Source organism: Poeciliopsis prolifica, unplaced genomic scaffold (assembly GCF_027474105.1).
Source record: "Poeciliopsis prolifica strain line A6 unplaced genomic scaffold, Auburn_PproV2 SCAFFOLD025, whole genome shotgun sequence".
In the NCBI taxonomy this organism is placed as follows: Eukaryota; Metazoa; Chordata; class Actinopteri; order Cyprinodontiformes; family Poeciliidae; genus Poeciliopsis; species Poeciliopsis prolifica.
The window spans coordinates 6,500,049-6,525,376 of record NW_026562400.1 but is presented as its reverse complement, the minus strand read 5'-3'; the positions used below and the strand labels follow the sequence as shown (position 1 = coordinate 6,525,376).

Genomic DNA, 25,328 nt, shown 5'->3' with positions numbered 1-25,328 from the left:
AAAATGATGGTGCCTAATAAAATCATCAGCTATAGTGTGGACCTCAATCCACTATGGTAATTATCTATAATTTTAAGAAATACACTTTTTAATGCTTTTCAAAACTATTTAATAAAATTACATTTATTTGATACAAAACAACTGATGAATGTGAATGTAAAGTCCTGTAAACCTCTGAATTTGTGCTCAACTTCAAATACATACTAGTATAGTTAACCAATTTTTTTATATTGCAAAAAAGAGAAATATTTCTTGCTAGTTATTTCAGAAACTGAAACTAATATCTAGAATTACTGCATACAGACTGACTTATTCCAGGATTTTGTTTCTTGTCGTCTTGATTATGGTTTAATGAAAACCTAAAATTTAGTCTCTTAGAAAAGAAAATTAAACAGTTTTGAAAAGTATTGAGAAATGTATATTCTTAAAATCTTAGATAATTACCAGAGTGGAGTGAGGTTCACAGATGTACAGCTCATGGTTTTATTAAGGACCAAAAATTGGATAATCTTCACTAACAGTCTGTAGGAATTATAATTTAGTTGAGTATTATCTTTTGACCAGAAGTCAGGAGACTAACACATGGCTTATCACAGCATAGTCAGTGCATCTTATACACACACACACATATATATATATATATATATATATATATATATATATATATATATATATATATATATATATATATATATATATATATATATATATATTTACTTGGCTTTTGACCTCTCTCATGGAACCAGGGAGGAAGATAAAATGAAAATAGCCAACCAAAAATAGTACACATAAATGGTGTCTGCCTGGAGATAACCACATGTATTTTCTAATTGCTCTCCCTCCTGTGACTGCCACAGTCTTTGTTAGTCTGTTTATTAGGGACATTTTGGTATAATCTGGATTTATAGCTGAATAGAGGATTCATCAATCATAGTATCTGCATTTTGATCACTTTTGTGGTAATCCACTGACTTTTCCTACAACATTTGCATAAATTATTTGGAAGTTATAGTATCACGAGTCCTCACTTAAACTATGGATATAGATATAATACTCGTCAATACTGATTTTCTCTAGCTATAGCATAAAAGAAAACAAATCTGGGTTAAATTATTCCAAGTGAAGCCAGAATCTGAGAAGTCATACAAAAAAAGATATAAATTATAAAGGCGTGTCTCAGCTGTCTTGTCTCAGTTATTCTTAGTCCAACACTCATGCTGACGAATGATGAAAATAAAGGGCACAGCAACCTGAGCTTGTATTGTGTGTTGATATTCCAAAGGCAGGTGTGCCTATAAATATATTCTGTGGCCTCGAATGATTCCCTGTAGTGGAGCATTGGTGTATGTTTGGTTATTGTGAGTCGAATCAGCAATGTCCACTTAATGCATGTTAAGAAAAAGAATCTTGCAAGTACGACACATGTTCATCAGATTTTCTTAAGTTACTTGCAAACACGTGAAATCATCAACAACGAGCCACAAACTCAATTGCAATCTTAGAGATTCAAATGTGAGAAAAAGTGGGATTTTAAAAAATATTTATAAATATTTTTAAGGGCAATAGAATTGAAAACAATTACTATACATCCTAATTAATTCTTCAGTATGATAAATACATTTCTAGCTTCCCTTGTTTTGCTTGATTAGATTTAAACCATATTTGATCCGTTTTATTTATTTCAATTATAAACAATGCCTTCATCACTCTGCTTGAGCTTTAGTATTTCTAATTATGCATCAGCTGTGGGTGTTTAGGACAGCTAGGAGTCAATCTAACTGACTTAATATATATTTTTGACATGTCGAGTAATAATGCTTAACATCTGAAATTTAATACCAAACAAATAAGATAGCAGCAGTTCTTTGTTACTGGAATATTGCAAACTCAGATTATGAAGACTATTTTTATATATCATAAAGTTCTAGCAGCATATTAAAGCTTATTTGTCAATAAAAAATGTTAAGACAGAAATGCTCTGGCTTATAATAATTCAAAAATTGTTTCCATACCACTGTTTGACAACATTTCAAAAGGGGAGATATTCTGGACCCAACAAGAAGAGGAGAGTTGTTGGTTTCACAAAATTATCGCAACCTACATTCCATAAGATTTTTTTTTTTTAAATAAAACTTTTTCAGTTCTCAATTGCTTCCCTTTTTATAACAACTTTCTTTTCTGTTTTCTATTGTTTTTCTATTAAAGATCAGTCCTGCTCTGAAATCCTTTTTTTTTTTGTTCCTTTTTTTGACAATTAACATCAGGTATGATAGTGCTAAGAAGGTTAAAAACAATATCTTGTTTTTTTCTGGGGCAGGTGAACATGAGGCCACTCCAATTCTTCTCTTCATCTGATTTTATTGTGTTGTACAGTGAAGAGTTGTCTCATTGTTGCTTGTGTCTTAGCTGCTTGTCCAAAGAAATGGCTCTAAAACAATAGGGCTGATGGTGATGATCACTGATTATGGTCATAGTGGTGATTGTGTGCATACATTTAGGACAAGTGCAGCCTAGGTTGGGGGTATTTGTGGGTCGGAGAAAATGTCATCAGTCTATATTTACCAACTCAAGAATGAAAGAGCATTGTGTGGTCCACATACTTGGCACTGGAGGACACTTTGTGTTCAGAGTCAACCTCATCGCTTCAGCAAAAGACAAAGGATTCAGAGAGGTGGACATAGACCCTGACTGGTAATACACAGAAGGTAGATTCCAAGACCGAACATTTTTAAGGTGAGCAGGCAGCTGGGAAAAGTGCCTGCTTTGTCCTACTATTTATTGACAGCCAGAAGACCTGATCTCTTTTCCTTTTGAAGAAAGGGTAAGTAGTGTATCATTCCTTTCATATTTTATAGACATACTACAAACAGTATTCAAGAGGATTTTATCTGATGTCAAAGACCGAATTCATGCATTCCCATGCATGAAAAAATATATTAGGACTGTGTGAATTGCATTCTCCTCCAAGACATCTGCAAAGTGCTATTAATTATACAGTCTTTGCATTGCCAAGGAGGTTTCTTTTCTCTTGTTGTTCCTCTTGAGTGTATTTTCTAGCTTATCCAGCTTGTTGAACTTCTTAATGGTCTAATCTTTTCTTGGCCTCAGTGGATGTAGCTTTTAATTACTCTCGAGGGACGACATCAAGTAAGTTCTCATTTTGTTCACACATAGCTTTCCTTGGCAAACTGAACAGACTGAACAAAATCATCCGAAAACACTTTTCTTCCGCCTTTACAGTGATAAGTATGAGTTTTGGGAGCACTTCAGTTAAGAGTTTTTGTGCTTGCCTTTTCCTCCATACCAGTATCCACACCTCCCAACATAGATTGATAAATTGTAATGGGTAACATGGTTTGGTCTGCCATTATTACTGCTCAAACAAACCTCTGCTTTTGTACATCAGAGTCATGAGCATAGATAAAAATACAAAAAAAAGCAAAACAAAAAAACACAAGGGATTAAACTGACCCACTAGTGTATTAGCCCATTATCTAACTCTGCACTTTTTTCCATTGTGTAATCGAAGAAGATGAGAAGAAATAACACATTATGCTGCAAACACAGGTGCTCTCTGTTGGGAGTGGTTGAATGAAGCTATCACTCAAGCGCAACCTGATTCTGTTTGTTGGGCGCATTCTGCGTTCACTTCCCCAGAGCAGCACCATGATTAATGACGGGCAGGGTGTGGGCAGCAGCATGCCAAACCTCAACTGATGGATTATTAGGGACTCAGCAGTCTTCAGAAGAGTGATTCATTTAACATGGGACTGTAACACACCTTTTCAAGACACCAAAGCTTTAACCACAATCAAAATATTTTACCCTAATTCTTTTTAGCTATTTTCCATTTTGCTTGTGTAACACTTAATCCATTCATTAAATAGTCAACATATTCAACATGATAAAGGAAAGAAGCAGGCTTAACTGATGACCCAGTTAGGCTGAATCTCATTTCTCGATGATACCCATTTGGATTCATCCACACCAAGTACTTGGTATTTTGTTCAAGACGCCCTTATGGAGGACGTTTCAGATAAATTAATGAACTTTGAGAACAACATCCACCAGCAAGAAATCTGATTATTTTAGAAAGATCAATGACATCGGTCATGTTTCTTAAAGCCCAACTTTAGTACAACTTCAACCTGATATAACATTCCATTTTCCTGTGCTTTAAATTTGTTCTAGGTATTTAAGTCGCAAAATATTTTTACAGTACTTTGTGCATTGTTTGCAGACACTGAAAAATCTAACTTCTTCCTTCTCACTGAATGCTTTATCAGCTCATTATGGAAACAAGTTGTTCTCACTATTATTGCTTCCTAAAATTAAATTTTATAAGATTTACTTCCATATTTCTTTTTTCAGTGAAGGGTTGCACACCCTGGACTAATATGGTGCAAAATTGCACTTGAAAGATAAACTATTCATTTTGCCAGATCAAAAAAAAACTATTTTAGAATAAAAATGCAAGAGAAAGATAAGATACCTTGTAGTGAGGTAGTTTGATATCAGTTTTCCTATTGATGTTTTGAATTGTTGGGTTGATGTTTTTACATCCTGTGATTTCTATTCAATTTGTTTTGGTAATTATTTTCCACCAAATACCATCTCCAAATACATATTTTATGAAATATGAGAGAATGGTGGCATCTAACACTCAACTATCACTCTTGGAATATGATATGGAAAGAAGGAATCATGTGGTAAATACAGAGCAGGGGAAAGTAGCACAATCACATATTGATTGCATTTCATCAAAACCTCAGGAAATTGCATCAACTTGTTAAAAGGTTTACCAAGTTTGGTCATTTTTTTTTTCAACATTTTAAAAGCATGGTTAAAATGTTTTAAACATGCTTTATAATAAATTTTTTGCAAAAATGTATTGCTAAGTTAGTTACGTCTAACTTACTCCCAATCCAGTAAATTACCCAGCTAGGACTAATATGGATTTGGTGTGAGATTCTCATTGAAAATGTATCCCACCTGGCTCCCCCTTCCTGCTTCTCTTCTCCCACACACTCACAGGTGCCTTTTGGGGTATTTTACCATGGAAACCAAGATGGTGACGCAACGAGAGCAAGAAGAGCAGTTGTCCCACATGTCTCACGGCATGCAGCTTTCCTCCCAGATAAAGAAGCGGACCTTCACTTCCAGGTGTAAAGCGATTATTGAGATTTGTTGGAGGAAAAAGAAAACGGGGTGTCAGGGATATTACTAAGATTTCTGACTTTGCTATAACGATGAATGCAGTTTAAGAATTAAATTGGTGAAGTCCTGGAATTCAACCACTATTTACTACAAAATTGCAGTAAAAAGCTAAGCCAAATATGTAGTTATCCTAAATGTATTCATATTTCTGCTAGAAATAGCATTCTTCTGTGCCATCTACCCTATTTCCGACCCAGAAACTATTAATAAAATCTCCAGTAATGAAACTGCTGCAATTAGGCACACACTGTTTTATTGAGTTAGATACAGGAGGGTGCAATTAGATTTACTTCAGCTCACATCAACATTCCCATTACAGATACTGTAAATACCTTTTATTGCTTGCTCAGTCTTTTCAATTAAAAAGGTGAATCTGTGGGACATTAGCTTAGATCCCTTTTTGGCAAGTTTGATAGCTCAGACAGCTCCACTTGATCTTAAACTGCATAAGTAAACCATGTTTCTCAGTTTAAATGTAGCCGATGTAAACCTTTTTTTTATTATTTTTGAGAAAGTCAAAAATCTGTAAAGTCCCACAGAAGTAAACTTTTTAAATGTCTGCAACCAGCAGATAATTGTGGGACTGGAGCGGTTCTGAAACAGGTGTTAAAAATGCAAAATCAGCAAGGTTTCCGGTTATTACCTTTACCATAACTGTAAGAGAAGCAAAAAACAAAGTACCATGACAGGAACAATGCATAGTATTTTCGCAAAAATATTCTTATGTGTACTTGTTAATTCATCTGATAAGTAAAAAAAAAAAAACAACAACAACAAAAATCTTCCCTCAGTGTCACAATATGCATCCAAGAGTTCAAAATGCATTTCTAACTACAGGAGTTTATGATACTTTGCTTTTCTCATCACATATCTCTCAACCTCAGCCACCTCCACCCACATCTCAGCACACCCTATATATTTCTAGACCCATCTCCCCTTGAGATGGCATTCATCATCTTCACAATGACTCAAATACAGCACAAAGCTACACATTCTGTTAAAAAGAATGAAATTCATACAATAAATCAAACATGAGCCAAAAGAATCCTATTGAGATTTAACCAAAATCACTTTCCCTCTGCCATTTGACACTCAAGTCAAATTTGCTTGATTTTCAAAGCCTCTACTGCAGCAAGTTGTTAAACTAGGCTAACCTGTGGACCTACAATCTCCACTGCGGAATAAAAAGAGCACTGGATCCACTTTCCTACTTAGAGAGGTTAAAAATGTGCAATTATACCATCAAGCTTAGTTTAACTTGAACTTAGAGGACATGTCTCTTCGTGTATAAAATAATTATGAGCACAAGCAGGTGATTTGTAGTATTGATAAATATTTTTTTTTTAAATTTCAAACTACGTTTTCAAACTGTTTACTTCCCCCCCATTGTGTGCGATGGTTAGATTGTTCTGTAAGACTTTTTGAGATGCACACAATGAGAGCAGATTGTCCTGTACCAGTCAATTTTTCCTCTTTTCATTTCCCCCTGTTAGTGTTTTGAGGAACGCTCTTAATGTTTATTGACACATGACTTCACATCCCCCAGTTTTCTGCACACAGTATAAGTCACACACTGGCGTCACTGGATGCACCTGTGTGTTTATATGTTGTGCCCTGTGGTTTTGTCTCTTTGTGCATCTAACTGTGGCTGTACTCTCGTGATACCACCCGTAGAACAGGAAAGCAGAAGTTGTTCTCAGAGTACCGTGAAATAGGGAAATTTCTGAGCTGGCAAACAAAAGGAAAAGAGAAGTCAAGTAAATTTGCATTGCAATTTGTAAGATGGCTTGTGAAAAGTAATGTCTGAGGCTAGCTAGACCTTAGAGGCAACGGTAGTTGGGATTCGCATCATTTACACCTGAGTAAACATATCTGACAGATAAACCGTGCTGTTTTTTTTTTATTATTATTATTTCAATGCAGGTGGAGTTTACAGTACTTTGTTTCAATGTTGAGCAAATATTTTAAATATAGTTGTGAGACAATAAAAAAGCAGAAAATTTAAATGCCCCCTCACTGTAGCTGTACTTATTCAATTTTAAAAAAGCAACAGTCATCTGCCAAAGAGGGGAATGAATTAAAAAGTGGCTCCTCGTCTTTAAATCTCATTGCCACCAGTAAACTCCCTTCTCCTGTAAATGGAGATGCCCAAAAAAAAGGTCAGTTCAGTTTATTGTGGTGAACACTTATTGCCTCTCACCAGCCAGTTGTACAGCCACAAGCATGTAAACAAGAGTATCAAGTGTGTATCGACATGACTGGACATGCTTTGGATCCCTGAAGAGGTTATGTTTTCATTAAAAATGCCCTCGCTGTACATGTCTAGTGCCTTGTATTATTTTTTTTTCATTATTATTATGTCGAGTTTATGTTCTGACTCATCAATTGAAGCGCACATACAAGCATAATTAAGAGTTGACAGCAGTGCACTACGTGAGCTAAATGTTCTCAATGATTGTATGCTAAAATGCCACAAAAACATCACCACTGTACCATAGTTAAAGTGTTAAATAGATCCAAAAGCCTTTGGCTTGTAACCTACATGGTTGGTATGTGTGACTTCACAATTATAACCACTGTTCCTCCTGTTTGCATAAGCTCCCTGAAGACAATAGCACATGTGTTTTTACAGCAGTTAAGGAAAGGGGAACACAGAGCTGAAGCAGCTGATTCTGGTCATGACATTTTTCACACTTGAATAAAAATGGGTCATATTGTGCGCAGGAGAACTCGAGTTACTATTGTTCTTTTATTGTTTTGTTTTTTTTCACAAAACATGTAATGCACCAATTGAGTTGACCCTTTAAAACAAACACTCACTGGTTATCTTATTAGGTATATACTGTCGGTGCCAAGTTGAGTCTCTGTATGCTTTGTTAACCGCTTTCAGTCTTGCGTCAAAAACAGAGCTCATGAAATCTGGTTAATGTTCACCGATACTCTTACATTGCTGCTGCAGATTTTTCAACTGCACAGATAAGGACAGGATTTGAGTACAGTGAACCCATTAAAGAAATCAATTTGAGATTATTTGAACTTTATGATATAGTACATTACTTAGCTGAAATTAGAGATCAGCAGATGAGTATCCATTATGACCAAAAAGGGACGGTCTGCCCTAAAATTACTCTGCAAAGATGTGGCACTAGGTGTGCCAGGAAATGTTCCTCACATCATTACACCACACCACCAGGCTGAACTATTGAAACAAGCCTGAATGAGTATACCTTCATATTATTATTATTATTATTATTATTATATTATTATTATTATTATTATTATTATTATTTTGTAATTCTGGCCACCAGCTGAACATTGCAGCTAAAATCAAAACTAGGCAGCTTCCAAACTGTGGCACCCTCTGTGGTTTTCTGCTGCTGTAGCTCTTCTGCTTCAAGATTCAAGATATCTACAAAGTTCAGAGTCGGTTATCAGCATGCCTTGGATAATTTGTAAACTCAAGTACATTAATATTCCAGCAGATAAGACCTTCCCATTTGGCAACTACAACAATAGCTACAACAAGTCTCATAAAGTCAGTTTCTTCTTTCTCTGATCCTTGATTTTTATGTCAAGATTTCTTCATCCCATCTCTAAATGTGTTAAGTTGCTGCATTATGATTGGCAGATTTACTATTTGTACAAACAAAAAAATTAAAACAGGTGTATCTAATAAAAGGATCCAGTGAGTGAAGATTTTAGTTCAAAGTTCACTGCAGAATAAAATTTTGCAAGAACATCACTGTTAGACTTATTGCTAATAACTGAATTATCTGGACAGGATTATGCTCTTTGAGAACTGGTCTGCTACAGAATAAAATGGTGCAGGCTCTAAAAGACTAAATACAGCAAGGAAGCAATATCTAAATTTCTGAGTTCGTGGGAAATAAGAACAGAACAAATGCCTAAAAACAGAACAAAAGAGACAATAGATAGTTGATCCATTGATGTTATGCCAAAGTTCTGCAGAAACCTCTCAGGGAATTTCTTTGTTAGTGAAAAAAAATACTCTTTCTGTAAACGGTGATACTTCCTCTTGGCAGTGCTGCAAATATGTTTTTTTAATAATACGTTTTAAATAAGATTCTGCCAAACAATCACCAAGTTGCAATGTAGTACTTCTACAGTACTTAAAACTAACAAAAGATAAAACATTACAAACTAATCCCCATTTAGGGCTTATCTTTGAACAGAAGCAGAACAATATGGGGTTTAATTTTTCATGGCTGTAAAAATCCAGACTGCATCGTTAGTTGAACTTGTGTCACCATTCACCTTGCTAAGAACTGTGAGAACATATTGGATAAAATCAGCCTCTTTATTGAAGACTGGCCATTTAGAACTAGTCCTTACTAACCTAAAGCCTTATGTACAATCCATTTGTTAGTTTTAAGCAGAACTTATGTAGAAGCATGATTTAATTTAAAGTTCGGTCCATTGTCGGTGCTGCTTTCTAGTGGTACATGAGAACAATGAAAATTAACTTTGTTTTGAAGGTCAATTTTATGATTAGAAGAGTAAATTACATAAGACCAGATATCTTATTGTTTGTGTTTAAATAATATGTAAAATGAGTGTTAATACATTTTTTTTCCTCCCACATGTTTCGAATTCCTTAGTGATGAGGATGCCTCCTACTCTAATGTTCAGCCCATCATTCCTGCTGATGTGATGTCTGTCAAAGAGATCCTGAACATGAACAATTTACCCCGCCACAGGACTTGGTAAGATAGTATTTCAGCCATGTTTGTATATGCGGTATGCTTTATTGACAATTCAGCCTAGAGTGACATCATAGATAAAAGCAAACACTGCAGTCTGCATGTAGTGACGTTTTTCTCAATTACCTTTACAACACGGAGGGCTAGAAGTCCCTTCAGGTGCTCAGTTGTAACAAATGTTTTTGTCTTGTTCTAGAAGGGAGACAATATGCTTTCATATTGTTTGAGAGCGCAACAGTAATTGCATAATAACATCTGATACTTTTGTATAGTGTAATAATAGCCACAGGAACATATCAGTAAATTAGAGTGTAATAAAAATATAATTTTAGTAATTTAATTCAAACATTTCAACTCAGAGTTTCTACACATTAGTATTTTGTGACTCTATTAATCTTTATTATGGCTTTCTGAAGTTTCCAAGGAAATATGCCTTTGCTGAGGAGGTCAGCAAACTCACAGTGCTTAAGAGTTGCTCCACTAGAGCTGTTTTGTTGACTTTATTGATTCCAATATTTCTTTTTTACAATGCTGTGTGATTTTTGTGAGGTGAGCGAGTTGACAAGTACAGTGACCTTGTGAACCATAGGCCAACTCGGGGAACATTATGCAGTGTGCCCTGATTCTCACGACAAAAATTTTTTTTTTTCAGTTTCCCATGGGAATCATTTTGTTTATAAAGTTGCAAAAAAATAAATTAATAAATAAAAAAAATAAAAAAACACTCATACTTCTTTTGAGGACTTCCTCCCTATGTGATGTATGCATCCTCTAATGCTCTTCCCATCAATCAGATCTCACTTTCATATCCTTCAGAGAAGGGGGTCAAGTTCTACACACACTTTGCCTTGCACGTCATTTCAGAGTAAAAGCTTTTAAAGTCTCATCTGACAGTGGAAGTCAAGGCTTCTTCCTCATCTCATCCATTCATGTCTGTAAAGGCCAGCTGGTGCCCTTCAGTTGCTGTTCTAAATAATGTCACACCAATAATGAGCCATAATCACTCAACTGTGTCATACTGCAGCAGCTTTGTCTCCATTTTATACAGAGGAAGAGGAGAAGGAAGTGTCTGCAAAATGGTACAAAGCCCATCAGCTGGTTTTTCTGATAGTTAACATAATATTAATGATATTCTGGATAATCAATGTGGGGTGTAGATCTAAGCTTCGACATCCAGTTCAGTTGACAAGATTTCCACTTTCAAGGACTCATCACCAGGTTTGATGACACTTAAGGACTTTTGTAAAATACTTCTTTTTACACCCCAAACAAGCTGGAAGACTTTCCAGCAGAACAACAGGAGTATTATGGAGGTTACCAGATGTAATTTGTTACCAGAACATGTAGTCTAAAGTATTACCGTAGTGAATAGGAATCTAGGAGCACTTTGTTAACAGCTTGTAGTGTAGAGCTATCCTTTACTCTGCGAGTGTCTCCTGATCATGTTGCCAGAACAGGATTACTGTTCAGCTGTCAGAAAGAGGATGTCACATCTAAAAATAAGCCCCAGAATGGTACAGAGGTTTAGGTCACAAAGAACAGAAGCAAGGGAATTGTTGCCTCTGGTGACTTGATTTGCTTTATCAAAATCCCTCTCTTACTATAAGGGCACCTTGTTTCGTCTGGGTCACACAGCATCTGTCTTGAGATTTAATAACTTCTTCACATTTGGAGGCTTAACTGCAGGAGCAGCCATTTTGTTGTCTTCTAATCCATCCAGAATGTGATTACACTTGTGTCAAAACATTTGTGACATCTCTCTAGGTTGTTGAGAATTTACACATAACAGTGTATATTGGAACAATTGAATATTTCTCCCTGTTTCCTGGCCAATTTGGGGTGAAAAGGACAGAAAAGAAGTAAAAGAAAGTTTGATTTTATATATTAACTAAAATTGAAAAATATTAAGAAAAACATCCATTGATCCTACTTGACAACACAAAGTATTAAAAAATAACTGAATAAAAAAAACCCACTAGACATCAAGGATGAGAACCTTCATCCACAAATGGAGCAAACCCTAAGTTTTCTTGCAAAGGTTTGCAAGTGTGTATGGGTCTTGTTTTTGTCATTGTAATTTTATTTTGCATAATCTTAATTTTTATTTTAATATGATTTAAGCCTCGTCAAAGGAATATTTGTTACCGTAGACAAAATTCATCTATCCATCTACTATAAAACAAATGTAGCACAAAGCCTTGTTTGAAATTTGACAGTAAATATCTTAATAATCCCCAAGACCTTTTGAAAAGTAAAAACAGAAGACATCTGAATAGAACAATTGTTGTTGTTTTTTTGTCCCTCTAATGGAAAGTATGGTGAATGCTTAGGCAGCATTACCACAGAGGTGAAACAAAGGAGAGATTCTAGTTGTGCCAAAGCAGTATAAAAGGATCCTACCCAATTTACCGTTTCATATCTTTATGTGCTCGCTTCCCTAAACTTTTATATTATCAGCCAATAGCCCTTTTAATTTTCTGTGTGCAATTAATCCAACTTTACAAGGCCATTTCAGCTTTTAAATACTTTGTCTTGCTGCAAAAACACGTTTGATCTAAACCAGATTTATTTTTAATAAGTTATCATTAAGTGATAACTTATTTTTATGAAGTAATCATGAAATGATTTTTATGAAGTAATCATGAAATGATAACTTATTTTTATGACGTTAATGATGATAAATGATGACATCTTGATGATAAGTTATCATCAAGATGTTTTTCAGATATCTTGATGAATTCAGAATGGTTGAAACTTCAGCACAAAGGGATGGAAATCCACTAATGTGTAGCATGATTAACTCCTGCAGGTTAAGAGTTGAAAGATGGGGCTGAAAGCTTTTGAATAGTGAAATACTATTACTTTGGCTGTGCCTGACAGGATTTGAGAGAGTAACATTCATTTTAATTTTTATTGAAGAGAATCTGGCATTTGGTGGTTTTCCAACATTTTGCCTACCTACATGTTTTAGGATGAGATGCAATTTAAGCAACACTGGCACACATTAAATTATCAAGCAAACTCACAAGTTAAAGCTGTGTTTTGAGCTCCTGGATGTGTATATGATTTAAGCATGTGCATTTACTTGCATATTTATTCATCCAGTTTATGCATTTTACAGAATAATTACAACCATTTGAGGTCCATTATTTCTACTCTACTGGCCATCAAGGCAAAGGGAAGAGATTATCTGAATACTCAAGTTCCAGTCCCTGCTTCTGCTTCTATTTGTGTAGTAGGTTCTGAAATAATTAAGCTCTTGGGACTGTCAATCAAAAAATAAAAAACATATCCCTGTTTAGTGGCAACTATTAAAAATGTTCAGAAAATACAGGGAAGGTCCATGACTGTGTGTGAAGCATGTTTAAAACCAAACATATGGATGAATTAAAAATACTATACACTGTAATACTGTCCACATGTGAATTCCTGTAAAGATAGATATGTGGCAGATTTTTTTTGGTAGCAGGCAGCTCATCTTTTTAAATTCAAACAAATCAGCAGTGGCAGCTGAGTTTGATTTTCCTGTCCTGAAAGAGTAACATCTAACTCCCTTTGGAACATGAGACCAAATCGAGCTCATTATACAAAACGACAGAAGCACAAAGCAACAAACCATAATGGTCGATCCTGAGCTTTTGAAAGAGCCATAAAAGAAAATTAACATTTGTCTAAATAAATTGGGAGAGAATTAAATATCCACATTCAAAAAACAATCAGTGGCATCTTACAATTGGTGCACAACCTGCTCAGGTTGTTGGTGCTGCTGCTGCTACTTTGCCAAATTTAAAAAAGAAAAAGAGAAAAAAAAGTTAGGTAATGCAGGTAATACAACAATTAGCCATATTGCTGTTTTGCCTTGGTGTCAGTTATGCTTTGTTATAACTTATTTTAAAAAGTAAGAAGAAAAGTTTTTAATTTTCCTTTGTGTTAGGGAAGTTCTGCAAGAAACGATGGCGACAGATGAAGAGTACCACAGAGAGAAGTGGACTCGCTTTGGCAACGAGGTGGAGAGGACTGAGATAGATGTGATAAGGAACCAGCATATGTTGCGCAATCGTGTTGACAAAATGGCGCTCCGCAGACAGGTAGAGAGATAGGTAGTTCATGTATGCATACTTGTCGATGTACATGTTTCGATGCACACTGCCTTACATATGTTATGTATTCACACCCAAATTTTACAATGCATTGGAATTTTGTATTAAAGACAATGTCAAATGGTTAAGGGGAAGAAAAACATGAAGTAGATATTCTACTTTTTAACCTGGCCTGTTCCTTGATCTTTATGGTCCTGTTTGCTTATCTCAAAAAAACTTCTGAGGTCTTCTAAACACAAAACACCTGTTCCACTGAGATTAAATTACACACAAGATTTTTTAAGGGTGCAACTTGTTGCAACCGATTTAATTTAGAGATGATAAAGCTTTACCTAGAAAACCCTGCAACTGTTTTTAGAATTTTAATTATATTCCTTCCACTTCATAGTGATGGACTACTCTGTATTGCTCTATAACATATTTAATCACATAAAATTGAAGTAAAATACATACAGTTTTTAGATGCAACCTGAAAATATTGTGAAAATGCTTAGGAGGTTTGAATGTTTTTGCAATAGTCAGAAAACTCAAAAGATTGTCATATTTAAAAGCACTACAGATATTTTTTTTTCACAATGTACAAGGAATGAAAAACAGAGCCTAATATAATGAAGAATTCACATTTCTTCACAATGTTTATTTTTTTATATCTTAGTCTTTTACTTCCTCGTTGTCCTTTCTAACAAATACAAAGTTTGTTATGCTTCATTCCATTTTCTTCTTCCACAGAATATGTTAGTTTCTTAAAATACTGTCTATCATCTACATTTCAGGCAGAAAATAAGAAGTCTGCCTATATGAACTACTTGGAGAGACTGAGTCAGAAAGCTCCAGATTTCACTATCCCTCTGAGAGCTCACACAGTCTGGGAGGGAATGACTGTGACACTATCCTGCAGTGTCCAGGGTTGTCCACCCCCAAAGATCCAGTGGTATGAATGAGCATCTGTCTGTTCTGCACGTCATTTCTATGGCTTTAGATAATCTATTGAGTGTCCTTTTTTTTTTTTTTTTTAGCCACTACCAAATTTTAGTTGTCTTCGTTATCCAGTCCATGACTGGACTGTCAAATCTATCACTTGAAGCCAATGGCAAAATGCAAATGAGAAGCAACATTTTTGGTCAAAGTATTTGACCTTGGATCCACTCCCCTCTCTATGTGTATACTTTTTAAATATAGGTAGAGAATTAATAGAAAATAAGATGTCTTAATGTTATGTACATATACAGTTTTTTTAAATGGCCTTATTTGCCAAAAAATAAAAATAAATTATATTTTGTCTACTGCAAAAGCTAATGAAGTGTGGTTTTTGGTACTCATGCAATACAATATGAAGTCATTAGAAAATTCCAGTTGGCCATATAACTATCAGTAACATACATTCATAACAGCCAAATACGGGTAAAAAAAAATAGCAATGACCTCCAGCATGTGGCTGAAAAGTCGAGACATTTTCTTCCCAAGATGAGGTCCCAGAAGTAAATATTGCACCATGTATTAATATAAAATTATTCGTGCAAATTCAGGAAGTTTGCCAACTGTTGAACCTGAGACCCGAGTTGCTGTGAGACTAGGCCGTGAAAGGGCTGAGGATATTTAGTATGCATGAACACTGAGATCAAGATAACCTGTGGCTCCTGAGTTTAACCAACCCATATGGGACCCATCAAGCCCAATGAGCTACAAATGTCTGCTCAACAAAACTCGGCATGTGAGAGAATGAAAGATCAAAGGCTTCCCTTCTGCTGTGTACAGTTGTCCAAACTTTACCTTGATGTAGAATGTTAAAAACAAGTTATCGGTAAGCAGGAGAATGTAGCATTCAAATGCAGCTTTTGTTTTCAAAGGAATATGCATGCATGATTGTCATATCAACAAAGATTATTTACTTATTCTTCAGGTACAAAGACGGTGAACCGCTAATAATATCTTCCCAACCGTGGAATTACAGCCTTCAACATAATTTTGGCCTCAGTTTACTGGAGATCAGAAGGTAGGTCCAGGATTAAAAGTGTTATAAATGCTGAAAATATTTGCATATAAAGCTTATTGTGGAAGTGGACATAAATGGATGAAACAGAAATTCAACAAGGCAAAATATTCTGCAAAATGTGACTGGCAAAATGAAATAAAATTTTTTTCCCCTTAGGGTTTGTTTTTTATTTATATGAGCTAGAAAACTACATGTGGAATAAACAGTTTTTCGTGGTCAAACATTTACAATGCATTGTTTACTCTTCAAAAGGTGCTCTCAGGCAGATGCTGGAGAGTATAAAGCGGTTGCCAAGAGTGCCCTGGGGGAAGCAACAACATTTGGAACCTTAGTGGTAAACTGTGAGTGAGCTTATACATGTCATGCAAGTTATATTTTGCTCCAAACTATTATGAAAACCAAGATGGATCCTGAGATAATGAAGAGTTCACTTTCAGGCTTTATATTCGTTATGAGATACTGGAAAACTGATTTGGCAAATATCAAGCAAATAAATATTCAGATTCATAACAAAGTGAAATATCTACAGCCAAATTCAGTGCACATGTCTCTGCTTTCATAAAAATCATCCAGTGACGAGTATCAACAACTCTGCATTGCATAAATATTCAATTAAAAGGACATACTGTACCTACTTAGTTATTTATTGACAACACTGCCTCCTAGTGGCTGCGTTTCAGCTGTAAACTATGCAAACATAAACAAGTGCATCTTAATGAAGGTAAATACCTGAATATATGAGAAACTTATTTATAAATATGCGTTTGTTTGGTTTTTTGCCATTTTAAATTTTGCAATGACTAACAGCTAATGAAAATCTCAAATGCAGTTTTCCAGAAAATGTTAGTACTACATGAAACAATTTATATTGCAGAAATGTTCCTTAGTCTTGTTATGACCTACATAACCATGAAGAAGCAAACTGATTTGATAGTTGTCCAGCAGGCAGACATTGATACCCCCCATAGAATAGAATAAGCCACAAAAAGTTATTGTTATAGAAGCTGGCTGTTTACAGTATGATGTATCCAAAAATAGAAATTTGAGTAGAAGGAAATGTTGTGCGGCCTTGAGAGGATTGTCAAGAAATGTTTAGGGGATTTTCGCAAAAAGTCAACTTTTTCATACGAAGCAAATCACAGCTTCGTATCACAGCTCGCAGACCACAGGTAAGTTTCAAACCAGGGCCTATAATCAGTATATAAACAAGGCCTATGTTTATATACTGAAATAATTTTTGACAATCTGTATTTTTCTGGACACTGACTTTTGGATGGTGGTGTTTGTTGTGAGTCAAAATAATCATAACAGAAAAGCAATTCAAACATCTGTTTCTGTATCTTAGTGAGTTTTACTCTGAGTTGGATTATTGAAATACATGCAGTTCATCTGATTTTCAAATTTATTAAGATGAACAAAGAATATTCTGTCCATGAATAGATTATTGTGGGTAAACAAACTGTGAACACAGGTTTTAGTCAAACAGACAACTTCTAATCAAGCTTTTAGTCTAAGTAGAAACCACAAGTGAGTCCAGGTGGGGGGACATAAGAAGCTTAGTGCTAGAATAAACAGTGAAGATGCTCCTAGCTCTCATCAAAAACATTAAAACCACAAGAGACAGAAGAAGTGTTTTAAGTGTTTCAAACAGAGAAAGTAAAACAGATAAACCCAATACTTCAGAGCATCACAAACCTAATTCAGTGGCCATTAAACACCCTTCCACCTCCCAAATAAAAACAGCAGGCTTGACTTTCTTACCATAATTATTGTGAAATAATAGGAAACTGGTTCGAAACTGAACAAAACAAGTGGTCAAAACCAGTGCAAGATTATGAAGAGCATCTTGAGAATTCAAAATGCACTAAAGTCAAAATGACAATGAACCAACGGGTCCTGCCACCTATAAACAACCGCTTTCACTCAAAGCAACAGCATGGACAAAAAAAACAAACAAAAAAACAAAAAAAAGAGCATTTACTCACCAGTGGCAGAATTGTGGAGTTGTGTCATGTAGATTCCTATTAAGTCTGCAAACAGCCTGTAACCCCGTCAATGCATTTCTGGCAACAATGTCTCCACTTCTGCACAGTAAACATACATTAAAATGTTACAGTGAATCTTGAACCGCATATTTCCATTGACCGTCACTGAGTTAGTTAGCTTCTCACTGTAAATTTATGGTGAACGATGTTTATATAAATCCACTCTCCATACTTTTCGTTCCAGATTTCCGTTCTTGGGTCATACCATGTATCTGTGTAGATTCTTGTTGTACAAGAACAGTTACAGTATTACAAAAGCAAGCATGAAAATTAAGGTCTTGGTGTTGCCGTTGTGGTCAGCTAATCACAGGTGAACACAATTTAGTCGTAATCAGGCCCTCCACCTGGTGTCGGTATCCTAGGAAACTGGCCTCCTTTCATAAAGCTATGAAACTGGAATGAAAAAGGTCTAAGTGAGAGTTGCTGTGCTTTAGATGTTGTTCTTGGTTATTTTAGGACTCGCTAGATAAAACATTTATGCTGTCAGAGAAATTGTGATTGGCTAGAAATTTATGAACAGCTTCACTCCTATTTTATGTTTTATGGTTCTCACTATTTTTCTAGTGTCCAAAGACTTAAAAAGGGCCTTACATCCTTTTCCAGACTAATATCTGATAATGCAGTGCAATTTAACACTTTGTCCCAAAACCACAAGTGGAGCAATTTAAGCAAATGACCAGGGTAGTTTGGCTGGTGTTTCTCTTAAATGGAATAAAATCTTCATTTTAAAAAAAAAAGATTTGGATTTACTTATTTTATTTTTGTCTGATTTCTGAACATTGAGATCATTTATGTAGAATCCAAAACATTTAGGTTCAACAAAAAGGCTAAAATAAAAATAATCTGTGAGAGGGAACTATTTTTTATAGCATTGTGATTAGATTATTCAACTACTCAAGGTGTGTTCTCTTTGGTTATATTTTAAATATCTGCTTTATTTTTAAGAAATAACCTCAGTTACAGAGAATATTCTGTGTTTTCTGTAAATGTGGACCTGCCCAGTTTGATTTGCCTCCCTATTTTGCTTCCTTCTTCTTCATTTTTACTATGTTCTTCCTGATGTCTCTCTATTTTTTAACCTCCCCTCCTTTCTTTAATCTGTCCTGCTCTGCTACTTCGTGATTCAGCATATCATGGAGCCATGACTGGTTCAGAGTGCTCGCAGACCACAGGTAAGTTTCAAACCAGGGCCTAATAAAATATGTCCCCTTTCATTTTCTCTGCCACACTTTGAAGCTCCCTTTTTTTCTTCTGTTAAGGAGGGAAGTCTGGGTGGCTTTGAAAACTGTGGCATGATACTCAGCAGTGCAGTGTGCCATGCTTCCTTAAGGAAGATATGGTTGGATTGAAAGGATGCAGTGCATCGCTGGTGTTTGTTCATCACTGGATTTATGTTTCTCCGTGGGTGTTTGTGGATGTAAGGGTGTTAATTAGATATGAGTCGGTTGCTGCAGGGGTAAAATGATTTGCTCATATCAAAGCAGAAATGACAGTCATGTATATTTCATATCGGCAGCAGCAGGAGATTTATCCCATTTTGCTCCCAGCTCTGGTAGACTTTGACCTATATAGCCTCAACCATGTGTGGGGATCAGCAATTTTTGACCAAAATGTACAGTTCATTGATTTATATTGCTGTTTCTACAGTAATAACAAGGCTGCCTGCTCATTAGAATTGATCGATTGTTCATAACGTTTGACAAGGATGTCCTGTGGATGCATGTAGAAAAAAGGCAGAAATATTTATCAGAAACAAAACTTTGAGGAATGAGGTCATACATAATTGGTACTTTAGAGTTTGGCTTGAATGTGGAAGCTGAAAATTTTAATCAACTAGATTTTTATTCCATAATGTAGTTTCCAAGTCTTTCAAAAACAAGAATAATCTATGCTAGACTGTATTTTTTGGAAACAAATAGAATACGTTTTCCAGCCATATTATGTCTATACAGTCTATACAGAGACAACTTAAATAGCAAATCTGGGATGTGCTTGATTTGCAACTTTAAATGTGCTGAAATGTTAATCTGTAAAATAAGGAGACATTACATTTCATTTAGTAAGCAATTTCTCCTGATCTAATGTTGTAAATCTAAAATAGTTTAATTAGGCCATTCTTTGTTTGTAGGCATAAAATTAGATTCTAAATGTATATTTATAAAGTTTTTGTTACTTTGAATGTTTTTAAATTGGAGACATCCCTGAAAATACATACAAATGCATATCAAGATAATCTAGTTCACAATAGTATGTTCCCAGAAACTCTCTCTCTACAATCAATATAGTAAATTTCCCCAAAGTAAGAAATCAGATAGTAATCATTTTGAATGAAGTTTTATCAGCGTCTAGGAGAAGCTCACCGGAGAAAATGTCCTGTAGAGTTGCATGCCCTCTTTTTTTTATCCAAATGATACTTGGTCATCTCATGAGAAAATGATTCTCTTCAGCACAAATCAGCCAATAAACAAAAGTGCATCTGTTGCAAATTTATCTTTGTCATCCTAACTTTGAGGATTTGAATGATGACAAGCAGATATGTATTTTAACTTAATGGTGATTTAGCTAAGCAGAATATGATTATCATAAGAAACATTTTGCGGTCTGTTTGTGACAGATTCACTCCAGACAACCAGATTTGACAAGTTGCTTGAAACACATGTTGGTCATGCCCAGATTTCATGCCTTGTTAAGCCAGAAAATGACTGATAGCAGAAGGGAGCTGCTCACTTTCAAAATGTGCCACATTTTCAGCTTTACTGTTGTTTTATGTAGTTTTCCCACAGGCTGCTTCATGTAGAGGTCTTTTGTGTTTGTGGTCTTTTGTATGAAGGGTTTATTTTTTTCTCATGGTTATACCACTCAGCATAAAAATATATTTTTTAATTAGCTGAAAACCCTCTTCAGATCCTTTCATTTCTGATGTTGAAGAAGCTGGGTGTGTTCCCTTCAGACTACTAAAAAGTTTATATATTTCCACACATCAGTTTTGATGGCAGACTGACAGAATGTACCTACATTTGTCATCATCAAGATTATTTCAGAACAAGTTCAAAAGAGCATTTACTCAAAATATTATCCTTTTGTTTCCCTTCCCACCTCTCTTTTTTTATTACATTTTATGACATTGCATTGTTTGACCTTCTTCTTCTTCTGCCTCTTCTAGGCTTGCAGCAACAAAAAGAAGCCCAGTTTGACATTTCCTTTCCACCTACGTGGGTAAAGGAGGGCAGTGGCCTGTCCCTGCAGTGTACCTTCACTTCAAACCTGCTTCCTTTCCAGCAGGACGTCCTCTGGTTCAGAGATGGTAGTGCAACTGAAGTCGCTTGTGGCACATTTTTGGCAATTTAAATATGGTACATTTCTGACACTCAGCCATGCTGTCATCCTCCAGGCATACAGTTGGAGCAGTCCAGCAATGTGGACATTAAGACTTCTGACAATAAATCCATCATCACTATGATGGCTGCATTCAAGGAGAATGAAGGTGTTTACAGTGCCAGACTGAGGACCAGGGATGGAATTGAGGAACACTTGGCTTTTGTCTACCTTAAAGGTGAGAAATGAGATGAAGGAGGAGGTCATAGTTTTACAAATTAGTTTCACTTTGCATTGATTAAAAAAGTGACTTGCAAGAGTAATCATACCACCTTGGATCGTTTTGCATTTTGTCACATAACCACAAAAAAACACAAAGCAAACATCTTATTGGAATACACTTTTTTCAGTTTTACTTATATGATTCAGAAATGTGAGACATGCATTTTTTTAAAAAATCTACATGTTAAACAATGTTTTCTACACAGAAGAGACCAACATTTTGCTTTTTGACAATTTATAAAAGTCTATATGTATAGTTGTATTATGGCAAGTTGTGCAAAAGTTCATCAGGTGTGAATACCTTTGCAAATGTCTAGACTAGAGTCACAGTATTGTGTAATATTTAAAATTTAAACCTGTCCAACCAATTCTTTTTAAAGACATTTTGGTACGAATCAAAACATTTGTAAAAAGATGGCCAGAAAGCTGAAGATTCTGGCCATCACTGTTATATCTTCTTGTGGAATCTAAGAAAACTGCCAGTTTTAATTTTTCCCTTTGTCCATTAAAGATTTTGTTTGATAAATAAATAAATAAGAATAGGAAAGACCAAATTGTGAAACAAAACATTCTAGCTTGTGATTCTTCTACCCAGTTTTACTTTCACAATTTTCTAAGTCCCTCAAACAATGAGAGGGCGCTCATGGAAACTACCTCAACCCTCTCAAAAACTTGGAGCCCAGATTTCTTTTAAAGAGTCAATCTCAGTGTTTTTCAAACTGACGGGTGCTTGGAGTCACCTTTAGAGCTTGGAGTGTAGAATCATCATTTGCTGTCCCATCCTAGATAAATAGTGTTTGAGCAACCTCGCCTCCTCCAAACACTAGTTGTCATCACCAAATTCTGGTTTTGCTTTCATTTCCTGTCAGCAAACAGCAGTGATTCATACACTGAAATTGCACCATCAATCAAACTGTTCTGCAGCAGCGAGCTTGTTAACTTCATTCTGTGGAACTATATGGTCTTCATGGACTGCAGTTTTACCTCTGACACGGCATCTGCAGAATGTATATAAACCACTTGGAAAAACGCTCAGCTTTGTGAGGATGCTTGGCTCATGTTTGTTTTTCATTGTGATGCAAGTGTGTGTGCCTCAGAAGGAGTTTGATTTGCTTTGCATCATTCATGAACTTGGTGCGTACAACATATGACTCCAAATACAGATACAGCTTTCTGCAAAACTTCTGTTATCATCTTGTCTCAGGCCGTGGTTGCAAACATTAAAGAGTAGATTCTTCATAACAGTTGGAGTAACTAATTAGTAAGTCTTCTAACTTTTCTGCAAGAAAGCTTCCTGATTAATTCAGTTGCCATATTTGCATTACAAGTGTGTATAACATTGCACTCAAAAACAAATAATTGGAGATCGAAGGGATTAAAACAGATGCACTTGATGGCGACTTCTTTCTGTCGTTTAAAAAATATATTTCTAGCATAAAAAACCGGTTTGGAAACGTCTATTTCTTCAATCCCTGCAATAAGAAGGGATTGAAAATCCCTTCTTATTTCTTGCTTTTCTCTGTCGTTGTTTAAGTTACATCATGCATGTTTCATATAGATTGGTTATTTTTACAGATTATGTAACAGCAAATACTAACCAATAAAAGAGTTTAGATTAAGACTTTTTCTGATAAGAAATTTTACTCTTTTTTTCTCTTCCTTATTTGTTGCATCCACCATCCTTCCATAATAATTAAGTGTTGGATTTTTTTTGTCCTAACTTTCGGCATTCCTTTTTTTTGACTCATTTTTGTTCTCACTTAGATGGGTCGGCTGCAGTGCCAGGAGGTCCTGCATCTCCTTTGGCAGTGGAGGTGTCCGATGTCAACAAGGACTACGTCTTTCTGACCTGGCAGCCGCCCAGTGCTGATGGAGGATCACCTGTGGAGGGCTATTATGTGGAGAGGTGAGAATCAGTCTGACTTAACCTGTACGTCAGAGTTGTTCTGCACTTAAAATATTTATAAATCGCAGATTAAAATTCCAGTTAAGTCTTGGCAAAAGAGACCCACTTAAAAGTTCAATGCTTCACTCAATTTTTGATGCCCAGTAAGTTCAGACATTTGACTCAGTACTACTTATTTTTGTCACTGTTGGCAGTGATAGTAGCCAAGTGTGAGAGTAATTCCATTGTGCTTCTTTTTTTATTATCCTCAGAAGTTTCTTCCATTTGTCAGATCAGGAACATTTACACACGGTAATATTTTTCATCTACAGACTTTTTCAGGGATGCTTGACTCTGATTTCAAATCAGGCAGTAACAAAAAGTTTATTTTCAAAGAGCCGACTCTTTTAGCACAACTCTCAAAGTAGAGGTAGCTCTTTTGGCTCAGAAATGACTCAATTTATTATCATCTGTGGCCTCATATTTTAACTTCACTTGGCAAATAATGTATTCTATGTTGATAAATTCCTTTAGATTCAATGTTTTTATGAGAAGCTGTTCACTTGCCTGATTGCCTAATTTTTGTTATGTTACAAAAGCAGGTATTTTTCCTTTTGTTTATTTTAATCAAATTTTTAGTTTTTTTAAACACATTTTTTGCTGCAGCTGCTGCATTTTCTGTAAGTATGCACTAGCTAAAAATTGAACATTTTGCCTTTGCATTTTTATTTATTATTTTTCTTTTTTTTACCTGTCATTGTTCCATTATTTTCTGCATCTGTTTTACTTTCCATTCCAACGTGTCTGCTGTCAGAGAAGAACATCTCCACAGGGGTTGTCTTATGCACTGGCAAAATCACAGCAGGTTGCTGTCTGTGTGTTTCAGGCAGGAATGACTTATGTATGACCAACATAAAAGGCTACTTGGTAGAGAAATGCACTGATAGTTGTCCTCGGATATTCACTCATTGGCAGAAAAAAATTATTCGTTTCTGCTTTGCTCCATGACTATTTGTACCATTTTTGTCTGGCTTAGTACCTACATTCAATCATTCAGTACAATTTATATTCATGAAATAAAATGCAGGATTTAATGTAGTAATAAACATTACAGAACACAAATTGAGCACATGAACAAGTAAAAAAAAGATGAGAGTTCACGCAGAGTCTTGAATGATGCCCGCAGGTTTAAACTCCTTCAGTTTTAGAATAAAAGATTTTTGCTCTCCCAAAAATGTTCCTGAAAATATTTTTTTTTTCTCCAAGGCTTCACAGTCCTGCTGGTTCAAAGGACAATTCTGTGCAGCTTCATTTTCACTCTGACATACACCACCATCTTCAAGACCTCATGTATAGAAGTGTGTGCTCTCCTTATTAAGTCTTTAATAATTCACCAAGCACTGGTGGACTTTCATTAAGCTGTGTAATCTCCTCAAGAACCTCTGAAAGAATTGAAATCCACCAAGATGGTGGATTTCAAACACTTCTGTTTAGGGAAAAAACAACCACCTCACAAAATAAAGCTATAAATTAATATCTTTTCACCTACTTAGATTTATTTGTTCTCTTTTAGGAGTTAAATTTATATTTAAAACATTAAGCCTTTATAGCACCTATGAAGATCAACTTTATCATGAAGAAAGAGAAACCCAATTTGCATTGTATGGCCTGCACATGATTCAAATTGACAGTAAATTATTAAATAAAAGGTTTAATAATTCAAACCTTTTGGTTAAATTATTTGTAAAACAAAAGGTGAAAGGACAAGAA

General features: G+C 35.4%; 1 protein-coding gene across 1 annotated transcript in view; it reads left to right on the top strand.

The window, feature by feature from the left end:
• Window positions 1-2,652: 2,652 nt before the first annotated feature.
• Window positions 2,653-25,328, top strand: part of myom3 (myomesin 3) — a 50,194-nt gene continuing 27,518 nt past the window's right edge. The window contains exons 1-11 of the mRNA XM_055047175.1: window positions 2,653-2,821; window positions 5,035-5,163; window positions 9,837-9,941; window positions 13,873-14,026; window positions 14,812-14,969; window positions 15,939-16,031; window positions 16,284-16,372; window positions 19,204-19,248; window positions 21,240-21,380; window positions 21,468-21,629; window positions 23,438-23,579. Coding sequence (XP_054903150.1) covers window positions 5,057-5,163; window positions 9,837-9,941; window positions 13,873-14,026; window positions 14,812-14,969; window positions 15,939-16,031; window positions 16,284-16,372; window positions 19,204-19,248; window positions 21,240-21,380; window positions 21,468-21,629; window positions 23,438-23,579 — 1,196 coding nt within the window. The 5' untranslated portion in view covers window positions 2,653-2,821; window positions 5,035-5,056. The remainder of the gene's footprint in view (window positions 2,822-5,034; window positions 5,164-9,836; window positions 9,942-13,872; window positions 14,027-14,811; window positions 14,970-15,938; window positions 16,032-16,283; window positions 16,373-19,203; window positions 19,249-21,239; window positions 21,381-21,467; window positions 21,630-23,437; window positions 23,580-25,328) is intronic.